The following is an 18,565-nucleotide window of genomic DNA, read 5'->3' on the forward strand; positions in this document are numbered from 1 at the left end:
AGCAGGACCAGCGGTCAGGGATGATGGGAGCTGTAGTCCAAAAACAGCCGGAGACCTGACATTTGGGAAACTTTGCTCTAACCACTCCACCACATTGCCTTCCTAGCGTTCTCCTGCTATGGGGCAGCTTTATCAATTAAGCCAGGGGAAAGCATCTGAAATGTTTCCCTCGAAGCTTGAACTGGATGGATGTTTTAACTGCTTTGAGACCTTTTTCTTTAAAATATAAAACTACAGAGAAATGAAAAAAATTAGCAATTGTAATAAATTTCAACGGGGGAGAAAAAGTGGTGCCGTTGTGGTGATCATAACCCAGGTTTAAGGTGCCATTTGGCAATGTGGTTATAATATATCTGAGTTTCTAACGCTGCCACTGGCCCACTTAGCACTACCTGCTCAGACTGGCAGCCACAAGCTCTCCAGGATATCTCTCAACCCTTCCTGGACCCTCCCAGGAACCACCTCTGAGCGAAGGCCTTAGATTCAAGGCTTGCTTGCTTGTTGGGAATAGCCGATATGCAGCCCACTCCGATCTCTTGGTGACGCTTCTTCGGGATTCAGAGCCCACGAACCCAGAGGCCCCGATCCAGCCGCTTCCAGGCCCGCAACCCCAGAGAGGCAGGCGTTTGCCGAAAGAAGACCAGGGACCACGGTGTTTGTTTTTCAAATAGATTTTTCCCCCTTCCCCATATAGATATCTATAGACATTTTGAGTGCAACAAGTTCTGCGCTTATTATATATTTCGTGAGTATATATAGATATATATCTTTTAAAAACGTAGTCCATACTTCTGTTGAAAATATAAACTCCAGTCTTCCTTAAGAGGGTGGGGGAACGCGTCCGTTCTGTTCCCAGGAGGGGCAATTGAAGGGTTACCCCAAAGAAAGGAAAAAAGCCCCGGCCGGCGTAGGGAGCCTGGGATAGGTAGAATACTTGTGCGTGGGAAGGGATTGTGGCCTTTGAAGGAGCCTTGGGTTGAAAGTGTGCGGGCGAAGGAGGAAGCGCGGAGGTGGGAGCCGGGCGGATGGGTGCGAAGAATTAAAAGAGCTACAGCACACTGAAGGAAGCACAACTGAGAGCTGCCGCCATTCGCTTAGCAAAGCTGCAGTTTTCCCTGCTCCCAGGTATCGAAGTCCAGCCAGCACATTCCCCAACCCATTTCTGCATTTAGCCAAACAGAATTACGGAAACTTAATGCTTTGGTCAGATTTCCTGAGACCACGAAAAAGGAGTGGGGGAGAAAGGGGAAGGGACTTGCTTTTGAAAGATGCATAAAACCCCCTTTTGAAATGTTGGGACTCTGCAGGCACTGTCTGACCAGGTGAGGCTGGTGGAAGACCTCCGGGGGGGGGGGGCTGGAAAGGCAGCTTTCTGGGGTCCCCCAGGGCGGGAAATGCGGACGTTGGAGGGTTTTGTGGCTCAGGGCATCTTTTTTGGCAGAGACACGGCTCTGAGCGCGTGTCAGCTGGGAGAGTTAATGACAGCTCTCCCTTCTGCCCCTGCACTTCTCAGATGTTGGGGGGCTGCTCAGAGACCCTTGCCAAGGCTTTCCCAGATGGCTCCCCCGACCCAGCAAGGCAATGCATATTGGGAAAGCACACAGCTGGAAGTGGGGGACCCAAGCAAGGACTGACTGCAAAGTCTGGGTTGCCAAACTTTGGGTTTTGCACGACAGCACAGACCCCCAAGCCTGGGGGAGGGGGCCCAGACCTGTTCCAAAAGAGCTCCAGACCGTACACACTGCCTCTGTCTTTCGTCCAAGCCTCTGGACTTGATTCTGGGGCTCCAGCCCCCCTTCGTCTGCTCACAAGCAAGCAGGCGTGTTTGTCGGCGACCCTGACCCCATCTCCCTGCTGCCTCGTCTAGTGCAATAAAATGGTGAGAGGAAGAGGCAGGATGGGGACAGCAGAAGAGGAATCCTGTCTGCATTTGGGGCACCTTTGCCTTAGAGGAGAAGGGACCCAGAGGCCTCCCCACGGAGGCTGGCAAGGGGCCCCAGAAGAGGCCAGAGAGAATTGGAAGGGGGATGCAGACTGGTCTGTACAGAGCCTGAACATCCTCCTCTCCTCCCCACCTTGGCAATCCCAGACCCACCCACCACAACAAGGGCTGCTGGGAAGCTGGTGGGAGGAGTGGCCAGGGAGGAAGCAGTTGACTCACTGGGGCTCCTGGACTTCCTGTTTACCCAGCATGTACACCCACCTCTAGGTACTGAGCTTCCTCAGCATCGCTCAGAACTGCTTGCTGCCCCCCTCCCCAAATCTTCTCCCCAGAAAGCATCACTGCCCTGGTTTCCAGCCAGCTAACCCAGCTCCCTGACAAGTCACATCGTGCGCTGCTTTCTGGAGGCCATATGTCCGTCCCCCCCAAAAAAAACCTTCTGAAAAGCACTTAAGCGCCCACCCGCAGTCCAGGGGGCGGGAAGAGTAAAGTGCCCAAGTGGCAGAAACGCTCTCTCCTATATGACACACATACACACACACACACTCGAGGTGAGTCGGGGGTCTCCGGCGGTCTGTCGTCTAGCCAGCGCTATAAGAAAGGGTTGGTGGGGGGGTGTTTCGCCAGGGAGAAAGGGCCAGCAGGCGAGGAGGCCATCGGGGTCTGTGGGAGACAGAGACAGAGAGGTGGGTGAGTGGGGGGGGGGACGGGGGGGGGGGAGAGAGAAGGATCAACACACACACACACACACACACACACACAGAGAGAGAGAGAGAGAGAGAGACAAACACCGCAATCAACTGAAGGGAAAGATCATCTTGAAATATCCAAAGATTCTGTAAGCTAGGGAGGGAAAGCTTATTTATACCACTGCCGCCCAAACAGAGGAAAACACTATAAAAAATTTCCTTCCAGTAGCACCTTGGAGACCAACTAAGTTTGTTGTTGGTATGAGCTTTCGTGTGTATCTGAAGAAGTGTGCATGCACACGAAAGCTCATACCAATAGCAATATTAGTTGGTCTCTAAGGTGCTACTGGAAGGAATTTTTTTATTTTGTTTCGACTTCGGCAGACCAACACTGCTACCTACCTGTAAAAGGAAAACACTGTTTTCCTTGAGTTATTATCAAGAACGTAAGGGCTCCCCTGTCTGTTCCAGGATCCTGTTCCCACAGTGGCCAACCAGCTGCCTCTTCTGGGAATCCCAGAACCAGGATCTGAGCACAAGGGCAACCCTCTCACCTCCTGGGGTTTACGGCAACTGGGTTTCAGAAGCATTGCTGGGGTTAAAAAGGCAACCGTATTGACATCTTCCTTTAAAGTCTCCTGCTGGAGGGAGTTCCGCAGTTTAACTATCAGCTAGAAGGACTTTATTTCTCGTGCCCTGGGTGCCCTCCAGTTAGGAGAGGTGGAGGGGAAAAATTCTCTATCCGCTTTTTCCATGCTATGTGGAACTTTGAACATCTTCCTTGCCTTTCCCTCTGAACTGAAAAGTCCCAAAAGCTGCAGCTTTTCTATGTGGGGAGCCTGTTCCCGCCCCAGCCCCTCAAACTGAGGAAAAACCATTGCTTTCTTTGATTAATATCAAGATCACGTGAGCGTCACCTGCCTTCGTACTGGAGCCTTCATGGATGCACACACACACACACACACACACACACACACACACACACACACACAGAGAGAGAGAGATCTAGGGTGTGGAAAGGTGATCACAAGAGATGGGGAACTGGCAAGCGGGAGAGGTTGGAGGGCTGGAAGAGGAGGGGGAAGGAGAGGGGTAGGGGCTTGCTTACCACAAAAGGGTTGGTGGAGATCCCAACAGGCTGCCCAAGGGGTCTCTGTGCAGCTTTGGCAACAGAAAATCCACTGAACGGGGACCCTGAGGCAGAAGAGACACAAAAAGAGTATGAGTGAGTGTTGAGATGACTTTTGTAGTAAAGAGATGAAATTGAAATACTTTATTGTCACTTGTACAGTGGTGCCTCACAAGACGAAATTAATCCATTCCGCGAGTCTTTTCGTCTTGCGGTTTTTTCGTCTTGCGAAGCACGGCTATTAGCGGCTTAGAAAAAGGGGGGGAAAGGGAAAAAACTCGCAAGAACTCGCAAGATGTATCGTCTTGCGAAGCAAGCCTATAGGGAAATTCATCTTGCGGTGCACCTCAAAAGACGGAAAACTCTTTCGTCTAGCGAGTTTTTCGTCTTGCGAGGCATTCATCTTGCGGGGCACCACTGTACAACTTGTATATAGTGAGATTACATGAGCACCCCCAACTCAGCTCTCTTTGTCTTAATTCCCCTCGTTTACTGACGCACACTCACCAAACCCGAAAGTCCGTTGCCCTGTTGTTATCTTTTCATTCAGCAGCCTAACAGCCTACGGATAGAAGCTGTTCTGTTGGCGCAACTAATCATGCTTCTATTTATCTTCTGCCGGAGGGCAGGAGCTCAAGAAAGTGCCGGCCAGGGTGTGAATCATCCCTGAGGATTTTCCTCACTCTCCTGAGGCAACATTCTTCTGCTATTTCATCTTGTGCTGTATTCACCACCCTCTGTAGGCAGTTCTTATCTGTTGATGTCAAACCAGCGTACCACACCGTGATGCGGTATGAAAGGACACTTTGTATTGTAGACCGGGAGAAGGAGATCACCAGATGTTGATTGACATCATTCTTCCGCAATACTCTGAGGAGATGGAGTCACCCAGAGGGCCAAAAACACACCCAGGGAGGCTGGAAATGTTTTTATTTTTATTTTATTGCTTTTATATCTCCAAGGAGCTCTAGGGTTCTCCTGACCTCCTCATTTAATCCCCCAAACATCAGCCCTATGAGGTGGCTCAGGCTGAGAGTAGGTGGGGCAGGATCAAGCCCTGCCGATTCCCTGGTCCTGGCCTGACACTCTAACCGCTATAGTCCGCCGCTGGCTCTCTTAAGATAGAGAGTCTGGAGATCAAAGAGGCATGTGCATGCTTCTGCCCGTCCTCATTTAACGCCCAGAGCAACAACCCTGCGAGGGAAGCTGGGCTGAGAGGCAGTGACCGGCCCCAGACCAGGCAAGCCAGCCCTCTGCTTGAGACATATTTACACTCTGCTCCAAATCCTGTGGGAAGCTTTTGTGCTATGTGCTGATTTCAGGGGGCGCCTCTCTGCTGTGCTGGTAAAGGTACCCCTGACCGTAAGGTCCAGTTGCGGACGACTCTGGGGTTGCGGTGCTCATCTCGCTCTATAGGCCAAGGGAATCGGCGTTTGTCTGCAGACTGCTTCCAGGTCATGTGGACAGTGTGACTAAGCCGCTTCTGGCGAACCAGAGCAGCGCACGGAAACACCGTTTACCTTCCCACCAGAACGGTACCTATTTATCTACTTGCACTTTGACGTGCTTTCGAACTGCTAAGTGGGCAGGAGCAGGGATCGAACAACAGGAGCTCACCCCATCGTGGGGATTCGAACCGCTGACCTTCTGATCGGCAAGCCCTAGGCTCTGTAGTTTAGACCACAGTGCCACCCGTGTGCTGGTGGAAGGGGCTTAATCGGGGTCACCACGGTCCTTTCCCCTGCAGAATTCTCTCCTTCTCCCATGAGCCCCATGGGAAGAAGGGGCAATGAGCTATGTGGGGACCCTCGATGGCCTTCCTCTATCCTCGAGAGGCTTTGGCCACGCCTGCAGAGCCCGTCAACGTGCCCATCACAACGAGGGATAGGACCTTGCCTGTCGTTTATTAATTTTTTCCTAGAAAGATGAGGCTCAGGCTGCTGAATTCCACAGTGCCTCAAATGTGAAATCCCGCAGCTTCTCTTGAGTGGGTGTGCAATGGCATGTCTACTTGTGGACTGAGTGCCAACCCCCCCCCCGCAAAAAAAGCACCTCTTACCGCCATTCTGCTGCTGACTCAGCATTGCTTGGGTTTGGAACAGAGGCGGTTGCTGGTGCTGCAGTGGGGAGGCAAAGACGCTGGAGAGGGGGGAGGTGGAGAAGCTGCTGGGGGACCCCACCACGAAGGCGCCTGCGAGAAAAGAGAGAGCCAGAATAATGAGGAAGGGGGAGGAATAACCTGAGGATGAGGGACGCCTGGCTTGACGGCTGCACATGTGAAAAGGATGCTGCGGGTCTTAGGGGGCCACAAGCTTATCAACATGAGCCAGCAGTGTGAGGCAGCAGCAAAAAAGGCTATTGCTATTCTCGGCTGCATCCACAAAAGTCTAGTGTCCAGATTGAGGGAAGGAATGGCACTGCTCCATTCCACCTTGGTCAGACCACACCTGTCCAGTTCTGGGTGCCACAATTTAAGAAGGGTATTTTGCAGAGGAGGGCAACCAAGGTCAGGGGCCTGGAAACTGGAGGAATGTTGGGGATGCCTGGAAAAGACTGAGGAGAGAGGGTAAAAGGTAAAGGGACCCCTGACCATTAGGTCCAGTCGTGGCCGACTCTGGGGTTGCGGCGCTCATCTCGCTTTATTGGCCGAGGGACCCGGCGCCCAGCTTCCGGGTCATGTGGCCAGCAGGACTAAGCCGCTTCTGGCGAACCAGAGCAGCGCACGGAAACGCCGTTTACCTTCCCGCCAGAGCGGTACCTATTTATCTACTTGCACTTTGACGTGCTTTCGAACTGCTAGGTTGGCAGGAGCAGGGACTGAGCAACGGGAGCTCACCCCGTTGTGGGGATTCGAACCGCCGACCTTCTGATTGGCAAGTCGTAGGCTCTGTGGTTTAGCCCACAGTGCCACCCGCATCCCCTGAGGAGAGGAGAGAGGGTAGCCATCTTCAAACGTCTGAAAGGGCGTCTGAAAGATGGAGGAAGATTTTTTTCCGCTGCTCCACAGCGCAGGACCCAAATCGGCTGGGCTAGATGGGTCATTGGCCTGATCCAGAACGCTCTTCCGGCTGTGTTCTGTCTCCACATGTCAAAGGAGGTATTCCTTCAAATACCCGCTGCTGGGAACTGTGGGTGAGGAGAGCACTGTTGCACCCAGGTGCTGCTTAGTGGCATCGAAGGGTCGGGTGCTGCCAACTGGGTTGCAGGGAGCAGCGGGAGATACCTGCCTTGCCAGAGGGTGGTTTAGATGCGCTTTGGGGGTCCCTTCCAACGCTACAATTCTATGAGTCCTGCAGGGCAGAAGGCGGCTTTCAAAACCAGCCCCTACTCCTCCTTTGCCCGACTCACAGTCTCTCTCTCCGCCCTCCCACCTCCGCTCAAATGATAAGAACCACGGGACTGCAGAGTTGGAAGGGACCATGAGGATGTTGACATTTCCATTGCCGCTTAAGGAGCAGGCGTGTGGAACTGTTGCGTGTCATATGTCTGCTGGAAACTTCCGTTGTGAGCAGCTTTTGCTTTTCCTCTTCTCTCTGAGACGACGAGAGAGAGACATGTTTCTTTGCCTTGATTTATGATGAATAAATCTGTAGTTGTAGGATGCTTCCGCAAGCCTCACGCCTATTCTGTGTGTGCAGTTCAATCTGCTGATAGTGTGCCCTGGCTCAGAAGCCTGGGTCCACACTCCACAGAGCAGCAAGCTCGGGAAGCGTGGTGTGCATTTGTGGGGTATGAAAAAAAGGTGCATACAGAGTGCAACTGTTCTCCTAAGAAAGAGGAGATGAGTGCTGAAGACTTGCGCCTAGTACGCAGATCTGAAAGGGCCGCAAAGGGCAAACCTCCAAAGAGGTATGCTGATGAGTTGGCTAAAACAGCAGTAGCTGCTGTTAGTAGCTCAGAAAAGGTGTGGGAACCTTCAAGCTCATAGAATCATAGAATCATAGAAGAGTTGGAAGAGACCCCAAGGGCCATCGAGTCCAACCCCCTGCCAAGCAGGAAACACCATCAGAGCACTCCTGACATATGGTTGTCAAGCCTCTGCTTAAAGACCTCCAAAGAAGGAGACTCCACCACACTCCTGGGCAGCAAATTCCACTGTCGAACAGCTCTTACTGTCAGGAAGTTCCTCCTAATGTTTAGGTGGAATCTTCTTTCTTGTAGTTTGGAGCCATTGCTCCGTGTCCGCTTCTCTGGAGCAGCAGAAAACAACCTTTCTCCCTCCTCTATGTGACATCCTTTTATATATTTGAACATGGCTATCATATCACCCCTTAACCTCCTCTTCTCCAGGCTAAGCATGTCCAGCTCCCTTAGCCGTTCCTCATAAGGCATCGTTTCCAGGCCTGGGTCGCTGATTTACGTCGGAGCAGCGGTGATGGTCTTCGCAGCGGGACGGCTGGAAGGAGGCAACAACAGAGGGCCCTCTAGCCCAGGCCCCTGCAATGCAGGAATCTCTCTCCCCCCCCCCAATGGGGCTCAAAGCTACGACCCCAAGAGTCTCAAGGCGGCAGGGAAGGGCTTACCTGGGCCCATGCCATTGGTCTGGAAGGGGTTGGTGGAAGGCAGTGTGGGCTGAGCAACGGCAGAGGTGGCGAAAGGATTGGTGCAGGCTGGACGTCAGAGAGAGAGAGAGAGAGAGAGAGAGAGAGAGAGAGAGAGACAGAAAGCGCCCCGAGTTATACCACAGATGAAGCAACTGGCCTCTGCTACACCCCAGGAACGTGCCTGGGGTCCTCAGACTTTGCCATAGTAACTGAGGACCTGTTCCTAGAAACCTGCCCCTCCCTCTAAGACACACACCGCTCCCCAAAATTTCACATGCTGCCATTTTACTTCCTCGCTGGATGACACACATGCACAGGCCTCGTTATGTGAACACAATCAGTTCCTGCTCAACAGTATTTATTCAAGAAGTAGAGAAACGCACGGCAAACACAGTTTTGCAGGTCAAAGGGCTGACAAGGGGAGAGGAGAAGGCGATTTTGCGATGGACGCAGTTGTATAATAATAATAATAATAATAATAATAATAATAATAATTTATTATTTATACCCCGCCCATCTGCCTGGGTTTCCCCAGCCACTCTGGGCAGCTTCCAACAAAGTATTAAAATACAGTAGTCTGTTAAACATTAAAAGCTTCCCTAAATTTGTCCATAAATCTGTGCATCTGACTCTCTGTATGCCTGTCTATTTGACTCTCATGTGACTCTCTCTCTCTCATGTGACATTACGGTACAAATCCTTGGGATGGGGTACTGATTAGGGCAGTGGTTCCCAATTAGCCAAGTACTGCGGACCCCCGTTTTTCAAAAGCCAAGCGGTGCCACCAGACCCTCCAGTGTGTCCCAGGGCTCTGCATCTCCTGGGCTGTGCCTCCCTGCAAGTCATGTGACCAGCGTGAGAGCATGGCGACCCAAAACAGGTGCTTTTTTGGGGCGCTGTAATCTCACATTCTTTTGGGCACCTCCCAAAAGGGGATGTCCCAGACAGCTGACAGGTATGTGCCACAGATTCCTGGCTGGGTTATGCAGATCCCAATTGGGACCACTGGTTTAGAGGGTTCTTTTGGGGGGGTTTGTTGCTGCTCTCGATATTAACTTTTTGTAGATTTGTTTTTAGATCTTATTATGACTTGCGTGAAAACCGTTCCGTTTGGTTGTGTACTTTCTTTTATCTGTTCCGTTCACTGTTTATGACTACTTTTGTTATGCATGTAATTATAGTGGTGCCTCGCAAGACGAAATTAATTCGTTCTGCAAGTTTTTTCGTCTTGCGAAGCACGGATTCCCTGGGTATTAATGGTTTTAAGAAAAAGGAAACAAACTCGCAAGACGTTTTCGTCTTGCGAAGCAAGCCCATAGGGAAATTCGTCTTGCGAAGCAACTCAAAAAACGAAAAACTCTTTCGTCTTGCGAGTTTTTTGTCTTACGAGGCATTCGTCTTGCGAGGTACCATTGTATGTAAATCTTTCCGTGTTGCGAACCGCCTTGAGCTTGACTTTAACTGCGGAAAGGTGGCCTACAATTAAAACAATGACGATCTTTCATATGTAGGTAACTGAAGGCTCACACAGCGGCCCCTGAGTGCATTCTCTATCCCGTTTAGTTCTTAGCTGATCTGTATTGTTTTCATATGGATTTATGTTCTGTATACATTATGATTTGTTCTATTTATTATTGTTCGTTTGGTGCGGTGCAAGACACTTTGATTGCCGCCTTGGGAAAAGTGGCCTACAAATAAATAGAAGATGACAACAGCAGCAACCATCAGAACCGAGAGGACGAAGGAAAACTACTTACCCCCGTAGGCCGTGGCTGGGCTGGGCGGGGGTAGGACAGGTGACTGGCTCAGGGCCCCAAAGACACTGGCAGAGAGAGGGGGAAGAGGAGGAAGTAGGTAAGTACAAGGCTCTCTGGGAGATGTACCCAGAGGCCACTTAGACACACACACACACACACACACACACACACCCGTTGGCCAAAGGCAGAAATGTCCACAGACCCACCAGCCCCAAACCAGTCGATCCAGAGGGAAACCCATTACCTGCTTGGGACTCCGCCCACTCTGAAGGCCCCACCCATGTCTGGAATGCCCACTCCTGGTTGGCTAGCAGGGGAGGCGGGGAAACCGCCCATGTGGGTTCCACCTGCAAGGAAGAATATTAATTAATATGGGTTTGTTTGGGAGTTATTGGTTTGTGTTTCTTTGTTCTTGTTTTAATCGTGTGTTTTGTGATTTTATGTTGTATTTTTATGCTGTGAACTGCCCTGAGATCTGCTGATGAAGGAAGATATACAAAATTAATATAATTTTTATTTTTTTTTCTCTCTCCCCCCACCCCCTTTTTGCCATTTTCCCAGACCAGGACTCGAGCTGGTTTACACAAATTAAAACATAGCAGGTAAAATACAAAAAGCTAAAAACATATAATATGTAATAGCTTAGTTACATTTCAAACTATCTTTTACCGTATTTTTCGCTCTATAAGACGCACTTTTTCCCCTCCTAAAAAGTAAGGGGAAATGTGTGTGCATCTTCTGGAGAGAATGCAGGCTGCGCAGCTATCACAGAAGCCAGAACAGCGAGAGGGATCAACGCACAGCGCTCCCTCTTGCTGTTCTAGCTTCTGGCTTAGCCCCTCAGTCCCTTCCCCCACCTCCCGGAAAAGCTCCCAAGAGCTGCACTCCCTTTAAAGAGCCGCGTGGAGCTTGTGTGCAGCTCTTGGGGGCTTTTCCCCAAGGAGGGAGAAGGGCAGCCCATCAGTGATGGGCTGCCCTTCTCCCTCCTCGGGGGAAAGCCTTCAAACGCCGCACACACGCTCCACGCGGCTCATGAAAGGGAGCACTGAGCAGAGCCTGGGATGCATACAGGCTCTGCTCAACGATCCCTTTAAAGAATATTTTTTTCTTGCATTCCCCCTCTAAAAACTAGGTGCGTCTTATGGAGCGAAAAATACGGCCTATGTTTTCAGCTTTAATGCAACAGAATCAAACCAATGCAAAAACAAATCTGTTAAAATGCAGGTAGTAGAAAAAATCTGTCAGTTCCCAAAGGCCTGTGGGAGTAAAACAGTCTCCGCCTGCCGACAAAAGGAGAAGGAGGAGGAATAAAATGTTGCGAGGATAAAATGGGGGGGTGAGAATATAATATACTATACTATAGGGGAGGCGGAATATAAACAGAATGAACAACATTCACAAACTGGAACGTGTCCAGAGGAGGGCAACCAAAATGGTCAAAGGCCTGGAAATGATGCCTTATGAGGAACGGCTAAGGGAGCTGGGCATGTTTAGCCTGGAGAAGAGGAGGTTAAGGGGTGATATGATAGCCACTGTTCGACAGTGGAGTGCTCTGATGGTGTTTCCTGCTTGGCAGGGGGTTGGACTCGATGGCCCTTGTGGTCTCTTCCAACTCTATGATTCTATGAACATAGTAGCAATGATAACCATGCACTTACGGGGCATGTTCCCCGCTGCCATGGGCTGGCTCTGGAAAGGGCTGTGGCTGGCGGCTAACGTGTCCCCAAAGGTCACTCCAGCAGGACTTCCACCAAAGGCATCGAAACTGGTGAAGGCAGCCTGGGTCGGTACCTGGCCTGAGAGAGAGAGAGCACAAGAGGGGTTATTTAGCTGCAGTGTTGTGCATGGGTTAAGTTCCTTCTCAGGCCTGTCCTGAATCTACCGCCGATTGATTTCTTCCCGCATCGTAGGGGCCTCCAACCCTCCAAGTCTAGGGCTCTGACCTCCTCAAGCAAATCTGAGGGCATTAGGAGAAAAGGGAGAACGTTCTTATAGAATCGTAAGCGTTGGAAGGGACCCCGGGGGTCATCCAGTCCAACCCCATGGCAAGGCAGGAATACTCCCCCCCCCCCATCACACCTTCTTCACCCCTCTTTTGTAATACCAGAGGAAAGCAGTAAGAGCCTGATGGATCTGCCCAATGACCCAGCTGCTGCAGAATCACGTTCTCACCAACCCCAGGTTTGTAAGCACACCCTGTGTCTTAGCGGTCCGTTCTCTAAATCAGGGTTTCCCAAACTTGCCAAAGAGAAAAACAACTACCAGACTTTTAGAAGACATCTGAAGGCAGCCCTTCTTTAGGGAAGCTTTTAATGTTTAATAGGCTATTGTATTTTAATATTCTGTCGGAAGCCGCCCAGAGTGGCTGGGGAAACCCAGCCAGATGGGCGGGGTATAAATAATAAATTATTATTATTGGCTCTCTGGTTGTTTTTGGACTACAACTCCCATCATCCCTGACCGCTGGTCCTGGTACCGAGGGATGATGGGAGTTGTAGTCCAAAAAAACAACAACAACCAGAGACTGTTTGGGAAACCCTGCTCCAAGTCAAAGAGCCGAAAGCCAGTGTTTTCATTTTTCTTTCCCTAGGGAGGAAAAGGCAGCTCCCCCAACTCCCTGGTTGCTTGGGATCCCGCCCCCAATGCCCATTTTGAAGCCTCTTCAGTTAACACACTCCCTCCAGATCAAAACTGCCCAGCCAGACACACCCACCCTCCCTCTGGTGTGATAAGGAGGCTCCTGCGAGCCGCAAGAAGTTACTCACTCCCAAAAGCAGGGAAGGCTGTGAAGGGAGGTCCAGGCTGAGGGGCAGCAAAGGGGTCTCCCCCGATGTCGGCCAAGAGGTCCATACTAGCTTTCTTGGCTGGCTGGGGGCCCTGCGGCTGGCTCCTATCTGCAATCTGTAAAAAGAAAAGCCGGTCAGCTTAAAAGGCCGGGATCCTGCCCAGGAAGAGATCTCTCTCCCCCCCCCCCCGAGCCCAGCATGCACCACAAATGCACTCTGAAGCAAGTTGTGGCCCACTGAGGTGCTAAGGGAGAATACCGTGCCCTGGGCTGTATACTGCTGGATTGTAAGGTTTATGTGGCTTTTGCACGCAAAGAATACACAGTGGCTAGGAGAAGCGGGCGTTGCAAAGGTCTCCCTGGCACGCCATGCTTATTTTGAAGTGGAGCAAAGCTTCAAACTTGAGCAAAGTTTCAGAATCCCCTGTTTCTGTGAGGCAGGATGGGTTGTTGGTTGTTGACAGGCACTAGGTGAAAATGTTCCTCTATAACCAGACCTTTGGCAGTATATGGCCTTTTAAACTGGGGCGAGGGAGCAGCGTTGCTTTTGTCTGTTATAATATTATGCAGTTCTGTGTTTTATATTGTAAACCACCCTGCTATCTTCGGATGAAGGGCAGGATAGAAATTTAACCATCATCATAATCATCAATGGCCGTTAGCACTGCTCTGCCTCTGCAGCCCCTTCCGAATACCAGTCGCTGGGAACCGCAAGAGGGGAAAGGACTCTTGTGCTTGGGTCCTGTTTGCAGGTTGGTCACTGTGAGAACAGGATGCTAGACTAGATGGGCTCCCTTTTGCCTGACCCAGCAGGCTCTTCTTATAATAATAAATAATAAATAAATTTTATTTATACCCCGTCCTCCCCAGCCAAGACCGGGCTCAGGGCAGCTAACACCACATATAAAACAATTGATAGAAATACAACTTAAAAAACAAGATTAAAATGCAACATTAAAATGCAGCCTCATTTCAGCAAAGACTTTTTAGGGGATGAAAACGCCAAGTCTTCACCAAGGCCAACTATCCAGACTGGTCCTACGTGGGCCAGAAAAAAGCCAGGGAAGTCGCCAAATAGGAGTTCCATCACAGAAGGAGAAAGGAAAAAAGAAAGAGGGGGAGGAGATCAGGTTAATTCCAAGCCAAAGGCCAGGCGGAACAACTCTGTCTTACAGGCCCTGCGGAAAGAAATCAGATCCCGCAAGGCCCTGGTCTCATGAGACAGAGCATTCCACCAGGCCGGAGCCAGTGCTGAAAAGGCCCTGCCTCTAGCTGAGGCTAATCTGACTTGCTGGCCACCCGTCTCCTGTGGGAGGGAGTTCCACAGATTAACAGGGCACTGCATGGCAGTCTTTCACCCGCCCTGAATCTCCCAGCATTCAGCTTCAGTTCTGGTGCTACGACGAGAGAGGGAGGAAAACGTTCCTCTATCCGCTTTCTCCAGGTCAATCTTCATCTTATAACCCTCTGTCATGTCAACACTGTGGCTAGCCGCTAGCTGCCACAGACAGCCTTATCCTCCGTGAATTTCTTCTCGTTTCTGTCCCTTGCTCGTCTTTTCTCCAAATTACACAAGCCCCAAACACTGCAAACTACAGCCCACCGCCCCCTGCCCTGCTACTCCCCAACAGCTGTCAGAAACCTGATATCAGAGCTTGTGAAACAGGGTAGGGGCCTAGCCTGGGCTGGCCGGCGAATGGAAAGAATTTCTGAGCGACTTAGTCGAGCCAGAAGGATGCCCGATACTCCCAACCTGGCTAGGCTTGGCTGCTGTAGGCATCGCCCCCGAGTCTCCCAGCAGCGTCTTCACTTCCACCGTGGAGCTTTGGGATGTCAGCGAGGGCAGGCTTTTGGCTTGCTCCGGGGAGATGTACCTGCAGGGGGAAGCCAGAGGAGAAGATAGACCACCGCCCGGGATAATCTCCCCACCCTCTCATTCCTTGGGTGGGTGAGAAGTCAACATTTCGTCTTTGGAGTAAGACGTGAAAATAAACAGCCCACGCCAGTCTGCAGAATTTCATCTGAGTCCTTTACCAACCAGTAAGCTCCTGGGATTTGAGCTCCCCCTGAAGGACAGGCTCCTCTCATTCTCACCATCTCTTCTTCTCATATTTCTCCTGCAGAAACTCCTTCACTTTCTGAGGGTCCTGGGAATCTGGCAGCAGAGACGTCCGCGAGTCAAAGGTGCCCAACCAGATCTTCCGACAGGCCTGGGGTGGGGAGGGGGCCCAGAATTATTTACTTCGTAAGATTTATACACTGCTTGCTTGTAAGAGAAGGGGCAACTCAAAGGGAGAGAGAGAAACAACAGAATCATCAATAAAAGCTACTATATAATCAAAAAAATTAAACTAAAAAGGGGATTAAAACACAAATCAACCAGGCAGGCTTGCCTAAACATGTATGCTGTTTAGCAGGAGCTGGAAAAGTACGGGGAAGCCGCCTGCCTGATGTCAATAGGCAGGGAGTTCCAAAGTTTAGGTACTGCCGCACTAAAAGATATAGGTTCTTATCAATGCGTATGAGGAATAAGCTGCAATTCAGAACTCTGGAGGTTCTTTGGGAAGTGAGTACAGCAGGAGAGGACTATCACCTGTCCCCCCTCTGAAACCTCACTTGTGCCTTCCGTTGGCCTCCTCAGTCACCAAACCGAGCTCGCCACCTTGCTATTATAAATTGTCTTATATATACGGTACTTATGAGAAAGCAGGACGCAACTGCCACGAAGGCCCCAGGTGGCCCCCGACTCACCTCGTTCCCACGGGTCTGGAGGTACTGCACCTCGCTCTCCGTGAAGGTCGTCATGGAGATCGACTTGACCCGGTGAGGGGGGTTCAGGCCGCGGCTGCATTGGAGTGGGGAGAAGAAGCACAGAACTGTAGACCCCTCGCAAGGGTCATCTAGTCAAACCTGCCGCAAAGCAGGAATCACAGCAAAGAGAAAAGCACCTTCTGATTATAGCCACTGAGTAGATGCCAAGGCTCTGTAGGGGAGAGCAGGAGAAACCAGGCCTTTGAGTTCAGCAAACTGTGGGTGCTTTTGCAACAGAGACACCTTGGTGAAGAGAGTGGTGTTGACAGCTCTCTGAGCTGCCAGGAGTGCTGTTCATCCTGAGCTGCAGAATCCAGGAGAGGCCTTGGCCCTCAGGGAAGAGAGCCTAGATGTCGACTCTGCCCCAGTGGGCTCCTCATGGCCCTGTCCCCTAGTGCTCTGACCTGCTGGTGCAAGGATTATCTCTGCCTGTGGCAGTTAATTATTAAGAGGGTGGGAAATGAAATATCCAGAATGCCACGGAGGAAGAATTGTGAAGCCCATGTGGGGAGAACTTTCTCAGGGAGCAGACCTGGATTAGGGATCTGGGCAATCTCGGTGGGGCAGGGGAGAGAGAAATGAAGGACTCGCCACGATTTAAGAACACAAGAAGAGCCTGCTGGATCAGGCCAGTGGTCCATCTACCCCAGTATCCTGTTCTCACAGAGGACAAGCAGATGCCCATGATAGGAAAATCTGCAAGCAGGATTCGAACACGAGAGCAACTCTCCCTTCCTGTGCTTTCCAGCAACTGGTGTTTAGAAGCATTGCTACCTCTGACCATCCAGTAGCCATCGAAAGCCCTTTCCTGCTCCATGAATTTGCCCTCCCTGTGGGAGGGAGTTCTGCAGTTCAACTATGCTCTGTGTGAAGATGGACTTCCAGTTATCTGTCCTGAATCTTCTAGCATCCGGCTATATTGGAAGCCCACAAGTACCAGCGTTGTGAGAGAGGGAGAAAAGCTTTTCTCTGGCCTCTTTCTCTACGCCAGACGTAATTCTACACACTTCTACCATGTCGCCTTTTACTCGCCAGGTTGACAACGGCTGGCTTAAAAGTATTCCACAGATTTCATTTTTTTCCACCCTCCCTCTCATGTCAGCCATACCCCACCATCCAGGGCAACAACCTGAGTTTCTATTTACTTTGGTCAAAAGGTGTTTAACCTGCCTTTCCGCTCAAAGGGGAGCTTATGAAACTCTTTATTTGTTTTAGCGGAGAGATGCCTCTGCCTCCCACTGGCTAGCGAAGGCCAAAGAGCACGGCCAGCATCAGGGAGCGGCCCAGGGATGCATTGCGCCGTCTTGCCGCAACCAACCCCGCACTATCCCAGAGGTCCTTCTGCACCCCACACAAAGCGCAAACAAGGCCTCTTCCAAATCGCTGGTGCCTTCTGTCTGTTTCGCCATCCGCCGCCCTCCTTTTAATTGTGTGCAGTTTCTAAAATTTTACTTGCTGCAGTTTGCCGAGGGTCGCAAATGGGGAGAGATGCTGTTGCGCTCAAGTCCTGCTTGTGGGCTTCTTCCATTCGTTTGGGACATCTGGTTGGCCACTGTGAGAACAGGATGCTGCCCTAGAGGAGACACTGCACTCCTCCTGCAAGTAGACTCTCTCACGTCCTAAGCCTCCAGATGATTTTGCCAGGTGGTCTCATATACGTCACAGAGATGGAAAGCAAATCCAAAGGTCATCTAGCCTTCAGTCAACCTGGAGCCCCTCAGCTGTTTTGGATCACAGCCCCCAACCCTCGGCCAAGGCTGGCTGTGGGGCTGACGTTATTATTTACATTATTTATTTATTAAATTTGTATACCGCCCTTCATCTGTAGATCTGAAGATCGAAACACATAATAAAAACAAGGGCAACAACACAAACAAACCAGTATGTTTCCGAGCACAATTCAAAGTGTTGGTGCTGACCTTGAAAGCCCTAAACGGCCTCAAAGGCCCAGGATACCTGAAGGAGCATCTCCACCCCCATCGTCCAGCCCGGACACGGAGGTCCAGTTCCGAGGGCCTTCTGGCGGTTCCCTCCCTGCGAGAAGCGAGATTACAGGGAACCAGGCAGAGGGCCTTTTCGGTGGTGGCGCCCTCCCATCAGATGTCAAGGAAATAAACAACTATCTGACTTTTAGAAGACATCTGAAGGGAGCCCTGTTCAGGGAAGCTTTTCATGTTTGATGAATTATTGTATTGTAATATTTTGCTGGAAGCCGCCCAGAGTGGCTGGGGAAACCCAGCCGGATGGGCGGGGTATAAATAATAAATAATATCGTGATATTATTATAACCATGTAACCCCTTCCCTGATGGGGTCCCTGACGCAGCTGGGAGGGCGCCAGGTTGAGGAAGGGTCTCCGGTGCCCCGCCCTTGGCCCCGCCCACCAGAGACGTTCCGCGTGGAAATAGCCCCGCCCCCGCGCATAGCGGCCTGGCCCCGCCCCCGTCCTGGCCCCGCCCCCCGCCGCACTCACAGCGCCCCCGAGCAGGCGGTGCAGACGTAGCTGCCGATGGTGATGTCCACGTAGGTGACGCCTCGCTGGCCGCACTCGAAGCAGAGCCGGCTGGCCGGCTCGGAGCTGACCAGCTCCCTCACCCGGCGGGACCAGACCTCGGCCTCCGAGTCCCGCGGGGAGCTGGGCTTCCTCGCCCCGGACGCCGCCATCCGGGCGCGCACCTCAGCCGCCTCGCTCCCTGTCAGCGCCGCCGCCGCCGCCGCGCATGCGCCCCGCCGCCCCCCACGGCGCATGCGCCGCTCTCCTCCGGCTGGGGCTTCCCCTCCCTCCCCGCCCCGCCGACCTTTCGAGCCCACCCCATTCGTCCTCGCCGCCCCCTGAACCGCTACGCGCAGGCGCGCCGGGAGACGCGCCACCTCGCGCCGTCTGCGCGTGCTCCGGCTTCCCAAGCCGA

The 18,565-nt window shown here is 51.7% G+C and overlaps 1 protein-coding gene across 1 annotated transcript; it reads right to left on the reverse strand.

Annotated features, from left to right (window-relative positions):
• Window positions 1-655: 655 nt before the first annotated feature.
• Window positions 656-18,365, reverse strand: AGFG2 (ArfGAP with FG repeats 2). The gene is made up of 12 exons (XM_081835734.1): window positions 18,130-18,365; window positions 15,598-15,691; window positions 14,941-15,056; window positions 14,600-14,720; window positions 12,827-12,962; window positions 11,720-11,857; window positions 10,306-10,408; window positions 10,062-10,126; window positions 8,284-8,370; window positions 5,820-5,951; window positions 3,740-3,825; window positions 656-2,605 (listed from the first exon to the last, which is right to left on the reverse strand). Exons 1-12 carry the CDS (start codon window positions 18,318-18,320, stop codon window positions 2,534-2,536), a joined length of 1,341 nt encoding a protein of 446 aa, XP_081691860.1. The 5' UTR covers window positions 18,321-18,365; the 3' UTR covers window positions 656-2,533.
• Window positions 18,366-18,565: the final 200 nt, after the last annotated feature.

This window comes from Podarcis erhardii, assembly GCF_964252035.2.
Source record: "Podarcis erhardii genome assembly, chromosome: 13".
Classification (NCBI taxonomy): Eukaryota; Metazoa; Chordata; class Lepidosauria; order Squamata; family Lacertidae; genus Podarcis; species Podarcis erhardii.

Excerpts from the sequence above, each read along its gene's own strand:
- AGFG2 (XM_081835734.1), bottom strand. The coding sequence starts at position 18,320 with ATGGCGGCGTCCGGGGCGAGGAAGCCCAGCTCCCCGCGGGACTCGGAG. Across the intron at positions 11,858-12,826 it reads AGCCTTCCCTGCTTTTGGGA|GCCAGGTACCGACCCAGGCT; the intron begins GTGAGTAACTTC and ends TCTCTCTCTCAG. Across the intron at positions 3,826-5,819 it reads GAGTCAGCAGCAGAATGGCG|GGTCCCCGTTCAGTGGATTT; the intron begins GTAAGAGGTGCT and ends CTTCTGCCTCAG.